The sequence below is a fragment of the Sorex fumeus genome, unplaced genomic scaffold (genome assembly GCF_029834395.1).
Source record: "Sorex fumeus unplaced genomic scaffold, SorFum_2.1 ptg000086l, whole genome shotgun sequence".
Lineage (NCBI taxonomy): Eukaryota > Metazoa > Chordata > Mammalia > Eulipotyphla > Soricidae > Sorex > Sorex fumeus.
In genome coordinates, this window is record NW_026606143.1 from 30,538,279 (window position 1) to 30,552,322 (window position 14,044).

General features: G+C 37.0%; 1 protein-coding gene across 5 annotated transcripts in view; it reads right to left on the reverse strand.

The window, feature by feature from the left end:
- Positions 1 to 14,044, reverse strand: part of CNKSR2 (connector enhancer of kinase suppressor of Ras 2) — a 269,910-nt gene that overhangs the window by 166,056 nt on the left and 89,810 nt on the right. For all 5 annotated transcript variants that reach the window (XM_056131329.1, XM_056131328.1, XM_056131327.1 and 2 more), the window contains exon 5: positions 10,551 to 10,592. In XM_056131329.1, coding sequence (XP_055987304.1) covers positions 10,551 to 10,592 — 42 coding nt within the window. The remainder of the gene's footprint in view (positions 1 to 10,550; positions 10,593 to 14,044) is intronic.

The following is a 14,044-nucleotide window of genomic DNA, read 5'->3' on the forward strand; positions in this document are numbered from 1 at the left end:
TCTCACACTGCTGTGGCACCAGGGATGACAATGCAGCACCTCTGGGGTGACACCCAGCATGTAAGGCAGTGTAGGGATTGGACATGCAGCCTCATGCTTCCAAGACAGCTAGACCGACTATGAAACCATCCCTGGGTCTAAGTAATTTATGTTTTAATGACACAAGCCATCATTTGCATGTTTAAATCCTATCTTTCAAACATAAATGTCAAGAATTGACCCCCTGAATTCAATTCGCACTGACCCAAGACTACAACTTTAAGAGAAGAGTAAACCCACAGTGGCCAAAGATGCCTTTTCACAGCATAAGGAACCTTCTGAAGACCAATTTAAAATTAGTTGTATAAAGTCATTAGATTACCACTGGTCTGAGCTCTTGAGAGATAAAATGTTACAATAAGCACTTTTATTTTAATATGGGGCATGCTGCTACCCTGGAAATTACATTTTCAAGCCATGGAGCAATTAGAGAGGAAAGCAGTGCTTCTATAAATGATAGAATATTGATGTCAGGGCAAAGTCTCAAATGAGATATTTATTTCTTTTCCTGAGATCTTCTCTTACAGCTAACTCATATCTGTAGTTTTAGCCACTTGAAATCAAGATACCAAAGAAGATACACTCATCTGAGCTCAGATGAAATTTAGGAGTAATGAACTCCTATTTAAAAGGAGGGAGGGAGAGTGCATGAAATGTTGATTAATCAAAAGAAATATTTAACAAGATCAAGAGACCAAATTCATGATCACATCGGAGCAGGAAAAGAAAAAGTAGCTTGGAAAGAGAGAGGGACAGAAACGTGAGGAGAGAGGGAGAGAGGAGGAGCAGGAGGAGAGGAGTGAAAACACGAAAGAAGGTTGAGAAAAGAACAGGAGGGTGGGAGAGAGAAGAGGAGAGGAGGAAGGACAAGAGCAGAGGCGCAGCGTGGGGACCAGTATTCCCAAGAATGCCGTGGGCACTGTAAAGTACTACACAGCTACCTGATAATTTTAACACCAAAATAATAGGCATTCACTGCATTCACTCTTCAATATATCTTTCTTAAGAACGATGGGATACATAAACGGCCTTTCTGGCTCCTGATCAAGCTGCTTAACGGCTATGATCCCAAGAGAATCAGGAGCAAATTTCGGAACCCAGCAGGTTTTGGCAGAAATCCCTCCAAATTTAAGCGTTAAAATTTCGGAATTTCAAAATCGCGTGGCCACTACTGCAGCCACACGACATCATATGTTATTCTTAACCAGCAATAGAAAACAAATTGTCCTGTTGCCTTTTCAGCAGATCTGAGTGTTGGGGTAAAATCCCAAATAATAATGATGGGTCTGGTGTCAAAATATTGAATGTAATCAAAGTAGAGACAGAGTAATGTGGAAATCATCCTCCCAACAGGTAGGGGGAGCGTGTGGGATGTGGGTATACTGGGGTTTTTTTTTTTCCTTTTTGGGTCACACCCAGCGATGCGCAGGGGTTACTCCTGGTTGATGCACTCAGGAATTACTCCTGGCCATGCTCGGGGGACCATATGGGATGCTGGGAATCGAACCTACGTTGGCCGCGTGCAAGGCAAACGCCCTACTCGCTGTACTATCGCTCCAGCCCCATACTGGGGTTTTTGGTGGCGGAGAATGGGCACTGGTGAAGGTACAGGTGTTTCATTGTATGACCGAGACTTAAACCCGAAAGCTTTGTAACTGCTTTCACGGTAATTCAATAAATAAAATTGTAAAAAAAATGGAAAAAAAAGGTGGAGTTCATGCCCAATTCAACCAGCTAATCAGTGGCTGAATAAATAGCAGGACTCCTACATAAAAAAAGAATGATGGCATAGAGAAGGGAACACCAAGCAAAGGATGCTTGGAGGCCTAGCTCGGGATGGGAGATGCATGATGAAAATAGACTATAGACCCAACATGATGGCCACTTACTTCCAGAACTGCAAACCATTAACAGCCAAAAGGGGAGAAAGAGAGAGTAAAAGGGAATGTGCCTGCCACAAAGGCAGAGGGGGATGGAGTGGGGGTGGCGGAAGGGGTACTGGGAACATCGGTGTTGGAGAATGGGCATTGGTGGAGGGATGGGTACTCCATCATTGTATGACTGAAACGTAATCACGAAAGTTTATAAGTCTGTAACTGTATCTCACAGTGATTCATTAAAAATAGTTTTATAAAAGGAAAAGAAGCTTTTCTTAATGTTAAAGTGCTGAAATGTTAATAAAGAGAGCTGCTTTATAAAGAGAGCTGCTTGGCATTAAACTGCTCTTTGTTTTAGAAAATAAATAATTTTTCCACCCCCCCAAAAAAGAATGATGGGAGTAAAGGGCTAGTATAAGTAAGGGCCGTACACAAAGACCACACTGTTGGTAAATAAGACGGCGCATCTGAAATCGGAACAACTGGATTTAGACCATGTGACTATAATGATTCTGGTGGGCCTGGGATATCACGACTTTATCAAAGGTATTCCAGGCTAAGGAATGCAGGCAGCAGGGCAGAGAGAGGCAGGGAAGATCCGCTAAAGCACAAATTCTGAACCGGCCGCTCTTAAGTGCCTTCTCCAAAATTAATGCAGTAGTTCAAGGTGGGTCCCAGAAAAAGCGGATGGGAGGGAGAGAACTAAAGAGAACCCCACAGTCCCTGCCATTGATTTACCACTAGATAAAACAAAGGTTTGTCAGATCAAAAACAGAAGGCCTCAAATATGCCAGGGGCGGTGTAATCAGGAACAAAGCCTGAGAAGGAAATACCAAATCCACAGAGAGAGCACCAGAGAGAGCGGAATAGTATTTCTTTGCAGCCAACGAGCACTCCAATTTGGGGGGCGCTGATTCGCCTTTGTCCTTGATAGCAGCACTCTGAAATACGCTCCATTACAAGTAATAGAAAATTTCAAGGAAAAGCAAGCTGTCCAATCTTCTCTTAGCTACTCTCGCATTTCATATTCATGGTGATCACCATCCTCAGCTGCCACCAGCCAGACACTCCCTTTCCTACCTGGATTTCTGGCTCCCAGAGGCTCTTCTTTCCTAATTTGGGGGAGGATAAATTCCATTTTATTTTATTTATAGCTAATTGAATTTTCCCTTAGTTTTTTTTTTTTTTTTGGTGGAGGGTCACACCCAGCGATGCACAAGGGTTACTCCTGGCTCATGCACTCAGGAATTACTCCTGGTGGTGCTCGGGGGAGCATATAGGATGCTGGGACTCGAACCTGGGTCTGCTGGGTGCAAAGAAAACTCCCTACCTGCTGTACTATCACTCCAGCCCCTTTCCCTTAGTTTTTCATATTTACTTTTTTTAAACGAAGGTGCCATGATTTACAAAGTTGTTCGTCTTAGAGGTCCAGGCCTACGATGTTTCAAATTTTAAGCATAAACAATGCTTGGAAAAGTAAAGATGAGAAAGGGTAGTCAGAAAATCTTACCTTAGGACTGTTTCACTATGCAGAACACAATTTCCACTAAACATCATTAAGACAATAAATGCAATTGAATGGATGTAGACTTTTTTCATTTTGCAATGCAAACTAAGTGAAGAAAATGAGGAAGATATTTGCCTTTCTCTGAAGGGATAATTGGGCCCCAGTTACAGTGCCGGCGACCATGCAGTTCCCAGGAATTCATGAAGTTTTGCACAGGCTGCTCTAGCCTGCCTCCCAGTCCCTAGGAAGGAAGCTGAAAGAGCAGTAACAGATCTTTGAGCCCAAGGATGGCTCAGAGGCCCAAGAGAATATACGGACATTAGGCGTTGGAGTGCCGGGGCTGTGTCTATGTGCTAAATGCAGTCCTGGCAGCTCTGTGGACTAGGAACCCAAAGTGTTGCTTCTCCAGAGGAGAACCAGCTATGGGCGAGCACTGCAAATAAAGAGCACGGCTCCCAGCAGGCGCTGCAGGGAGATCTGCGTGGGCATCACTGTCATGTGCTTGGCTCCAGGCAGGCTCTCAGACAGCACAACAACCAGAATGTGTGCAAGTGCCACAGTAAGGAGTGGAAGAACCTGAGTGAGTATGAGTGCAGATACTACGACCCTCGGCAGGTACCCCAACCTGACTCTGCAAGCACCATTACCCAGCATGTATGCACACCCTGGTCCTTGCAACAACAAAAGCAAGGGCAAGGAGGAATCAGCCACTGTTTTTACAGTGTAGGACATTTCGTCAGAATGTTTTTCACAATTTCCAAGAGTGATTATTCACTCTGCATTTATAATGATTTTGTTTAAATCTGGTTTTTATTTAGCATTGTAATTTGGAATTGTTTCTTTTAAATTAGCATATATTATAGGTGTATTCATAGATATAACTTATTCATATATGCAGCAAGTATAATTTCAAATAGTGACTCTGAATCGTAAATCCTACATCCTGGCTAGAATGCACTGTCGTGTACTGAAGCGTTACCCTATTATTCACATTTTAAAATTATTCCAGATAATACTACCCTCAATATATACTTTTTTCAATGCTGGCTATTGAACCCAGGGCCTCACTCATGTGAGGCAAGCACCTTATCACTGAGTCTGATCCCTGCTTTGCTTAAGTTTTTTTTTTCACCTTCCCAGGAGTGCTCAGGAGTTCAGAGGGGCCTCACTAGTGACTCTTGGCTAACTGGAAGAACTTTTTCAAGGCCACAGCCCAAGGCAGCCATGTTGCCTGATAGCTACACCACCTGAGCAATACTGTAGGCCTCCAGAACTGTACCCAGATATGCTCAAGGGACCATGGGGGTACTGACAACCGAGCCCAGGTCAGTCATATGTGCACCCTAACTCCTGTCTTATCTCATGCTCCTCAATAAGTATTTTTTAAATTTACTTATTGAATAAATGTGAGAAAAGTTACAAAGCTTTCAGGTTTAAGTCTCGGTCATACAATGATCAAACACCAATCCCTTCACCAGTGCATATTTTCCACCACCAAGAACCCCAATATACTCCCCATCTCACCCCTCCCGATACCTGTGAGGCAGATGATTTCCACTTAACTCTCTCTCTACTTTTATTGCATTCATTATTTCGACAAAAGATGCACCATTACTGTTTGAAATTTTCCCCCAACAATCAGACCTGCTGAAAAGGCATTGTGAAATAATTTGCTTTCTATTGCTGGTTATGAAGGCCACATGATGTCATGTGGCTGTGATAGTGATATCGGCCGCAAGATTTTGTATTTCTGATATTTTACTAATTAAGTCTGGAGGGATTTCTGCCAAAAGCCGTATAGTTCCGAGATTGGTTTGTGTGCCTCTGGGTCCATGGCCATGCCAGAGAACTGCTCGTGGTGGGGCAACTCATAGTCTCGATGGGGAGGGAAGAACGTGCCAGTAAGTTTTTTTTACAGAAACTATTACTGTTTATTTTTTGGAGGGTGGACAGAGGAAACACTCCAGTTGGTGTTCAGGTGTTCACATCTGACTCTGATCAGAGCTTATATGTGCAGGGCGTGGTGGGTCATATGTGGTGTCCCTGGGTAGGTTGTGTGCAAGGCAAGAACTTTGAACTCTGCACCATCCCTACAGCTTCCCATTATTATGTAGAATTAATTTTTAGATTAGGTTCTCAAGATGGAACAGTAGTATACATTTTGGAACCATGTTACCTGAGTGCAAATTTCGTCTTGAATTCCCTCACTACTATGTCATTTTGGGAAAGTCACTTAACTTTTTTTTTCTTTTTGGGACACACCCAGCAATGCACAGGGGTTACTCCTGGCTCTGAACTCAGGAATTACTCCTGGAGGTTCTCAGGAGACCACATGGGATGCTGGGAATCAAACCCGGGTCGCAGCGTGCAAGGCAAATGCCCTACCCGCTGAGCTATTCCTCCAGCCCCAAGTCACTTAACTTCTCTAGGCTTTAATTTTATCATTTGTAAAATGGAGAGAATAACAATAATATAGTAATGACTCTGCTGACTGAAAATTCTTTTATACTATTATTTTCATATGTGATTGATAATTGAATTAGATAGATAAACATTTAGTCATTAATTTTCTTCAAAGAATCTGTTTTCTTGTCTCCTGGAATTTCTGATTTTGGAGCGATAGCACAGCGGTAGGGCGTTTGCCTTGCACGCAGCCAACATGGCCAACCCGAGTTCGATTCCTTCGCCCCTCTCGGAGAGCCCGGCAAGCTACCGAGAGTATTCGATATGCCAAACACAGTAACAACAAGGTCTCCAATGGAGACATTACTGGGCCCGCTCGAGCAAATCGATGATCAATGGGAGGGCCTTTACTTTACTTTACTTTACTTTACATCTAAACAGAGTCAAATTTCTGTTTCTTTGAAATTAAAATCGCTCATTTATCTCCTACTGGATAAATGGCATGGAAATTTTGTAATGTTACAAGAAAATATTTAAAAATTTTTATTATTCTATAAATAGTGGTGGAAAATAGGCACTGGTGGAGGGATGGGTATTTGATCATTGTATAACTGAAATCCAAGCACAAAAATTTGTAAGTCTACAACTGTACCTCATGGTGTTTCACTAATAAAAATTTTTAAAAAATGAAAATAAACCAAGACCTATAAGGATTGCAAAAAAATTTTATTATTCTAGTATATTTTATGATTTTGATGAGTAATCCAAATTTATTTCTATAGGAAAGTCCTTCTATAAAATATTTGTTTCCTATTGCTTTCTTCCTCAGAAACTAACAATTAGTTCAAGATGAATTAATCTAATTTATTCTGTGCAGAAATTATCTTCACTAATTATTGTCTTTTTTATTAATTTACTAAATATCTGAGTGCCATTAAAATTTACCTTGTTTCCTACAGTTTCAATTTTTGCAATCTCTTGACTGTTTATTGCTTTCTGCCTTATTCATGTGCAGATAGTTTTATAGGCTGTTTTCTCGGGAAACTTTGCCCTCAGTTTGTACCGGCTTTACCTTTTTAAAGTATGGTATGCTATTTTAATGCAAATAGTGAAATGTTGACTTTTACAGAGAACATTAAGCAGATGTTCTTAATAATCATGCTCCACGGGGCTAGGGAGAGAGCTCCCTGGGTTGGATGGTGCCCTCTGCATGCTGGAGCCCAGGGTTCTATCCCTGCTGCCACATGGGACCTGAGCATCATTGGGAGTTAATACCTGATCACTGCTGAAGGTGGCACCCCAATAAATAAATAAATAAATAAATAAAACAAAGTTGCTTCATGGCAAGGACTTTCTTCTAATATATGAGAGATTATGCCTTCGTCATTTTCTCATTCTTTGTCTTTACTCATCCTTCACACAGCGGGTAGGGCGTTCGCCTTACAAGCGGCCAACATGGCCAACCCGAGTTCGATTCCTCCGCCCCTCTCGGAGAGCCCGGCAAGCTACCGAGAGTATTGGATATGCCAGACACAGTAACAACAAAGTCTCCAATGGAGACGTTACTGGGCCCGCTCGAGCAAATCGACGATCAACGGGAGGGCCTTTACCTTTACCTTACTCATCCTTCAATTTATTTCAATTTATTTCAGGAAAGGACACACTCCACAAATTTCCACAACTGCCTAGCTCAGTTTGCTCAGGTGTTGAAGGGTTCATTGGTGCTTATATGGCCTGTAAAATTTTTAGCATACAGCAGGTATTCCATAAGTGATAAATTCTCCTTTTTAACAATTGCCATTACTATCCTCGAGACAAAATAAAGACATATAATTATTGGTTCTGGGCTAAGACAATGGATGGTCCACACATAAGTCAATTGCAATTTGAGTCTAAGTAAGTCACATATCAAAACTCAGACTTTTTATTTTATGATGTAAAAATAAAAGAGAATGAAAAGGAATGAAATACTTAAAAGAAATCCAGCAGATAATAAACAAATATACAAGGAAACTTCTATATCCACATCATTTTACATATAAGGAAAAAAATCACCAAAACGGTTAAATCACTAGACTAAAGGTCATCGAGATAGAAAGTTACAGAAATAAAAATCAGACACAGTTCTTTAGACTTAGTGATTTCTCTATTATATGTTTTCTTGAAAGAAACATTATTTGAAAATTTTGTTCTAATGAAATTATTCTAATGTCATATGCCAAATGGTATAGTATACTAATTTTTATCATTAAAATAATTTATATCAGAATAGTAACACAAAACCATAAAAATTTTGAGGTTGGGCTATCATTTTACAACATGGCAGAAAACTAGAATGATCGTATTAAAATACAAGCATTTTCTGAGCTGATTGATTTATAAATGCCAATCAAAACAAGATAGTACAATTTATAAAGTATCAGCCATTAACCCTCTCTATCATTATTAGACAGAATCTTTAAATGCTCCTCACTAGTTGGAATGCAAAATTGCCAAAGGAAATTATAGCATTCATTTCTAAACTTCTTCCATATTATTTATGCTGTCACTCATTTCTAATAGCAAATGGCTCAGAATGTGAATTTTGAAAAAGAGAACTGAAATGTCAATATAGAAAAATAGCCAATTTCTAAAAATTAAAAATATATTCATAAGAACACTTTAATAAAAGGTCATTTATTTTATAAGCCCCCAAACTTATTTCCTTAGCCTAGCTAAACTAAATTTAAGTGATTTTGTATAAAAGAAATCCAAAGTATAAGTCCACTTAAGTTGCTTCATTTTCATCTATGACATTGCAAAATTGAAATTTTCTTCAAAAATGAAATTTTCCATTTCTGCAGTACTCTAGTTTCCTGTTAAATAATTTTATTTCCTTTTCTTCGTTGAATATCGATAACAAATGTGCAATTTTTTCTATTAGAGCTACTCTTACATATAGAAGATTATATCCACAAATATAAAATCTATACCATATTTAAAGTAAAAAATGTAGAAAAAAATCATGACTATAGATTGGAGCCAAAAATTCAGGTAGTATACAAAATAAATATAATAGTATAGATTTGCCAAATTTGGGTCACAAATTTCTCTTTTAAAGTTGTATTATAAATGCATGAGGAAAGCTACCAGCTCCAGAAAGAGACTGCTTCTGAAAACCTAGCAAAGAGGGTCTGTGACACATCCTGATCTCAAATAACAACTGCCCGTCAGTAATGCAAAGTACCTACAAACCTACTAAGCATAACCTGCAAACCAAAATTCAAATCAGGTAACTCTAGCTTCAGAAGGGAATGGTCATTGTTGTAGAAACTTCTATAACAAAGAAATGGTTTCTCAAAGAAAAGAGTGTAAGAAGGAATGCTTCTTTGTATTCCTTAGCTAATGGCACTACAGGCAGAGTTAAGTGGAAATGTTGCATCCCATGGAAAGCAAGAATAAACAATGCATAAAGTCTCTGAGAACTGGAATTGGTAGAAAATGTCAGAGCTAGAAAGAATGGGCTTTGGCATCAGGTCTGTGTTCAGACTCAATCCTCCAACTCAGCTGTGTTATCCTTAGTTCTTCCAGCTGTAAACTAAGGACTAAATGAAATGCACTTACCGGACCTAAATTATTTTTTGAAAGAGAGACCCTAAAATATGTTTCTTTCTATCCTCTAGACCCCATTGGTAGATTAAAAGAGAGGTAGTGGCAATTTTTCTCTTGTTCTAAAGGGAAAAGCACACATTAATTCTCAGTGCCCAGATCTTGCTTATAAACCCCCATATTCATCTTTCAGCAAAATGGGAAGAGGCTTACTCAGTGTTACTTACATAATATATACAAAAGGAAGAGAAGTTCTGAATTAATATTTTCTCCCTGTACATGTAGGTAAGATGTTTAGAGTGTATGCATTTATAAATATATAACAATGCATTTCTGTTTTAAAATGTTGCATCATTTTAGTGTATGCATTTATAAATATATAACAATGCATTTCTGTTTTAAATGTTGCATCATTTTAGAAATTTATCACTTGAAAGCAGAAATTAAAGATAAAAGCATTCTTTGAAAAGAACAAAGATCTTAATCAAGTAAAATCTGAAAAACACAGAAATGCCATGACCTCAGAGCAAAAATGAAAAAGTTATGAAGGCAGATAAATATCAACTAAGAAGCAGTTTTACAAAGCACAGAACTGGTCATTAACAATCAAGACAATGCCATTATGCAAAGCATAATATACCAATACTCCATTCACAAGAAATAAAATAGCTGCAATGGCATTACTTGATTTATCAAATATTGCCAAAATAAAAATTTGAAGGTTTTTAGATTAGTATAGAACCAGACCAAAGGTAGTTTGATTGTTTTATGAACTATTTTTATCAAAATGAAACAGAGGTGAATTACCCACCACAGAATCCAATACTTTTATGAGCAGAAAACAAACTCTAATTTTTTTAATTTTAAAGTTTTCTAAATTCTCTTTTATAGGTTATTTATTACTATATTCCAAATTTGTTACCCATTATAATCCCAATAGACTACATCATTTTCAATAATGTACATGAGAATGATGGCAACTATTTTATCTAACTATGAATATATCATTTATATTTCTGTACTTTTCCTGTGGCATACAGAGCTTACAGTTACTGGCAAACGGCAGTCTTCAATTTAATTACTAATGAGAAAATAAATGTTATTGAATAAAATGAAATAAATCTGAATATACTTACCACATGAAGAATTTTATTCTCTGTTTCATATACTGTACAATCCTGAGGGAAAAAAAAACATTAATTTTTTAAAAAATTAAGCATCTCGGGATTGGGGAAAAAAAGTCAAGCATCTCTTTTGAAATACTTTCTTAGAAATTATAGTACAATTTGAAAACACTTTTACAATTCAAGCAAAAATAGCAGTAAAAAAGGGGAAAACTGCAATACACAAATACTCAAAAGTAGCTACCTCTAATGGTCAATTACAGGTTATTCTAATTTTGCCTTAAATTTATATGCAAATTTTGTTTACTTATAATAAAGAAAACTTAAAAACTTTTACTAACAACAATAAAGGAAAATGTACATAATATTTAACATATCAGAAAAATCATTGTAGTAATTTTCTATTGGTAATTTTTGCATATAATAAAAGCATTTTGTTGCATTATTTACAATAATTCAAATATTGATTTATTATATATTGTACAATCAACAAAAAACTAAGTTTGTTAATCCTCATATCAAATCTCATACCTATATACTTCAACTGTTGAAAGCTATAAAATATACTCTATATTATAGATTTGAATTTGATTGATGCTTTTAATAAGCAAATACCACGTTTATAAATTGGAGTTCAGGAATGATAAAAATTGCAATAACAGCAATATCTACAGTTGCTAGACTTATTATTAATAATGCAGCAAGGTGATATTTGCATAGAAACTTCATGTTTCTATAGCTTGGTTTCTTCAAGGAATTTATAGAGCAAGTACTATATTAGTAGTGTAACATCACAAAGGACGTTATGAAACTTAAATGAGAAAATGAATTAACTGCCTCAGTATATTATCAAAGCATACTATTAAGCACATTATAAGCATTAGTTATTGTTCAGTATAATTACTTTAAAATTGTAAATCTAATTGTCTTTCTATCAAAATGTAAAATCAATTATTATTTGGCTATTTAGTATTGAAAAAATATCCATTTTCCACATTTACCTACTTCAAGAAATGATAAATCCTATCTTCCCTCGTGGATTTAATTTTAACAAAAAGGAGTCTTACTGAGCATAGTTTTTGGTAAGACATTGTGTTGAATTTACCGTTTTAGAGAAGTACAGACATTTCTAAAACAATTAAATTTACAAAGATTGGGCCTTCACTTTTTGAAAGGCTCCTATGTTAAAGAAGGTTACTAGACATGTAGTTATATCTCTATATACTTACACAAAGTCAAATTTAATAATTAAGTATGAATTGTGTGCACAGAGAAGCCAAAGCATACAAAAATAGTTATAAATGGAAAGTGCATTGTGACTTCAATCTGGATTTGGAAGAGCTCAATTTTACAAAATTAACTTCAAACAAATTACACTGAAAAGAGATGAATTGAGAGAAGTTGGGAAGTTGCCCAGTTCCCGGGACTTCCTCTACAACTTGTTTCAGGTGTAAAGATACAAGTTTCATTATTTACTGAAGGTTCTGAGAGTCAGACACATAATTAAATGTTCAGAAGACATATTTGTCAAGGGAAACATTTCAACATATATATATAAATATGTTTCCCTTGACAACATTTATATATATATACATATATATATGCGGCTAGTGATAGAACCATCACTCTGAAAATACACATATTTCATTTCTCTTTAAAATATAATACTTTGGTTACACATTCCCAGTGTGATCTATGAAAAACAACTGCTAGAGCCTAACACTATTTTCAAGAATCACAATGTTTATTGTGAGAAGTCTGGTTATTCTGTGATTCTTCTGTTGAAGCTCTTCTTATTTGTGTTTTAAAACCATGTTCTTCCACTGCTGGTCCACAGACCATTCTGGTCTGTATGTGGGAAAGCTGAAAACTACTGCTCTCACCCCTTGGTAATAACTGTTTGTCTGTGGACTGGTTTGCAGGACAGGTGCAGGCCCACCAGTGTGAAAAGGTTGAAGAATGCTCTTTTAAAGGATTAAGCAACTGAACAATAGAGTGTTACTAACAGACTATCATTCAGTGTCTCGGAAGTATTATTAGCACGTGAGAAAAGTGCATTTTTAAGCAGTTAAGTAAAAACCTTGGAGTCAATTGATGCATTATAATTATCAATGTATTCCTTAGTTTTGCCCACACATAAAAGGGCACAGACAAAAAACTACCAACTTAATAATAAATCAAATTGTCCCAGTTTATGGCTTTCCAATACCATATCCCATATAATTTCTATTGGTGGTCAATTTTAGATCTGAGATAAGAAACAGAAAAAGTGATCTCACATCATATTGTGATAGAAGTTGGTGCTGGGTGGCCCAAGGAGGCAAAATGAAGAGCCTCCCACTGGCCAATGATGGAGAACTTTGAGTATCTAAAAGGTTAAAACTGCAATGGATGGAAACAATAAATATTATAACATTTAAAATATAACATTAAAATATTAATATGCTTGTTCTTACTTTTAAGTATGCCAAATACAAAAATATTGGGTTACAGTTTAACTTTTAATTGGAGTAACATGGTCTACAATATTAAATTGTATTAAATATAGTGCTAGGTCTGGAGCAATAACACAGCAGGTAGGGCATTTGCCTTGCACACAGCTGATCCCGGTTTGATTCTTCCCGTCCCTCTCGGAGAGCCCGGCAAGCTACTTAGAGTATCCCGCCTGCATGGCAGAGCCTGGCAAGCTCCCCGTGGCGTATTCGATATGCCAAAAACAGTAACAACAAGTTTCACAATGGAGACATTACTGGTGTCCGCTCGAACAAATCGATGAACAACGGTGGGACAGTGCTACAGTTATGCCTTACACATACATGTTTCTGTATCACATCCACCCTGGAGGAGCCAATAGGTCTCTAAGACTGTTGCCGGGCTCTTCTCATCTGTCCTGCTCCCACCTCATCATCAACCTTGATAACCTCAGTTCTGTTATCAGACTTGAAGGGTTTGTTTTCATTTTTGAAAAGTTACTATGGTTAAGGTATTTACACTAGTGTCAAAGTTTGTGGAATTAAGATGCAAAATTAGTACAATTGCCATTGTCTATGGCTTTGTTTCTTTAGTCATATGCCATGACTGTTATCATCACCATTTATCTCCCTCCTTCTGACTTATTTCACTTTACGTGACATACTAAACGAATTGAACAATGTAAAACAGATTTTCTCTTCCTATTCATTTGGCAAATATTAATAACTGTGATGCAGATTAAAATATGAGTAATACATTATCCCTGACTTAGAGAAGTGCAGCTTAAGATACACGTTCACAAATTAAAATACGTACAGTCTTTTTCTAGTTTTACATTTCAAAAGTTTTAGCAACATAAATGCCACCAAAATTATACAAATCAACAAGTCAAAGGTCAGTAATAACATTTTAAATATAAATACATTATATTAAATTTCAAAATAACCACTGTGTTGTACTATATTATATCAAATTTCAGCTTTACAAAATCTTTCATCAGCAGCTAGTCAAAGTCTAAAAAGACTGCATTTGTT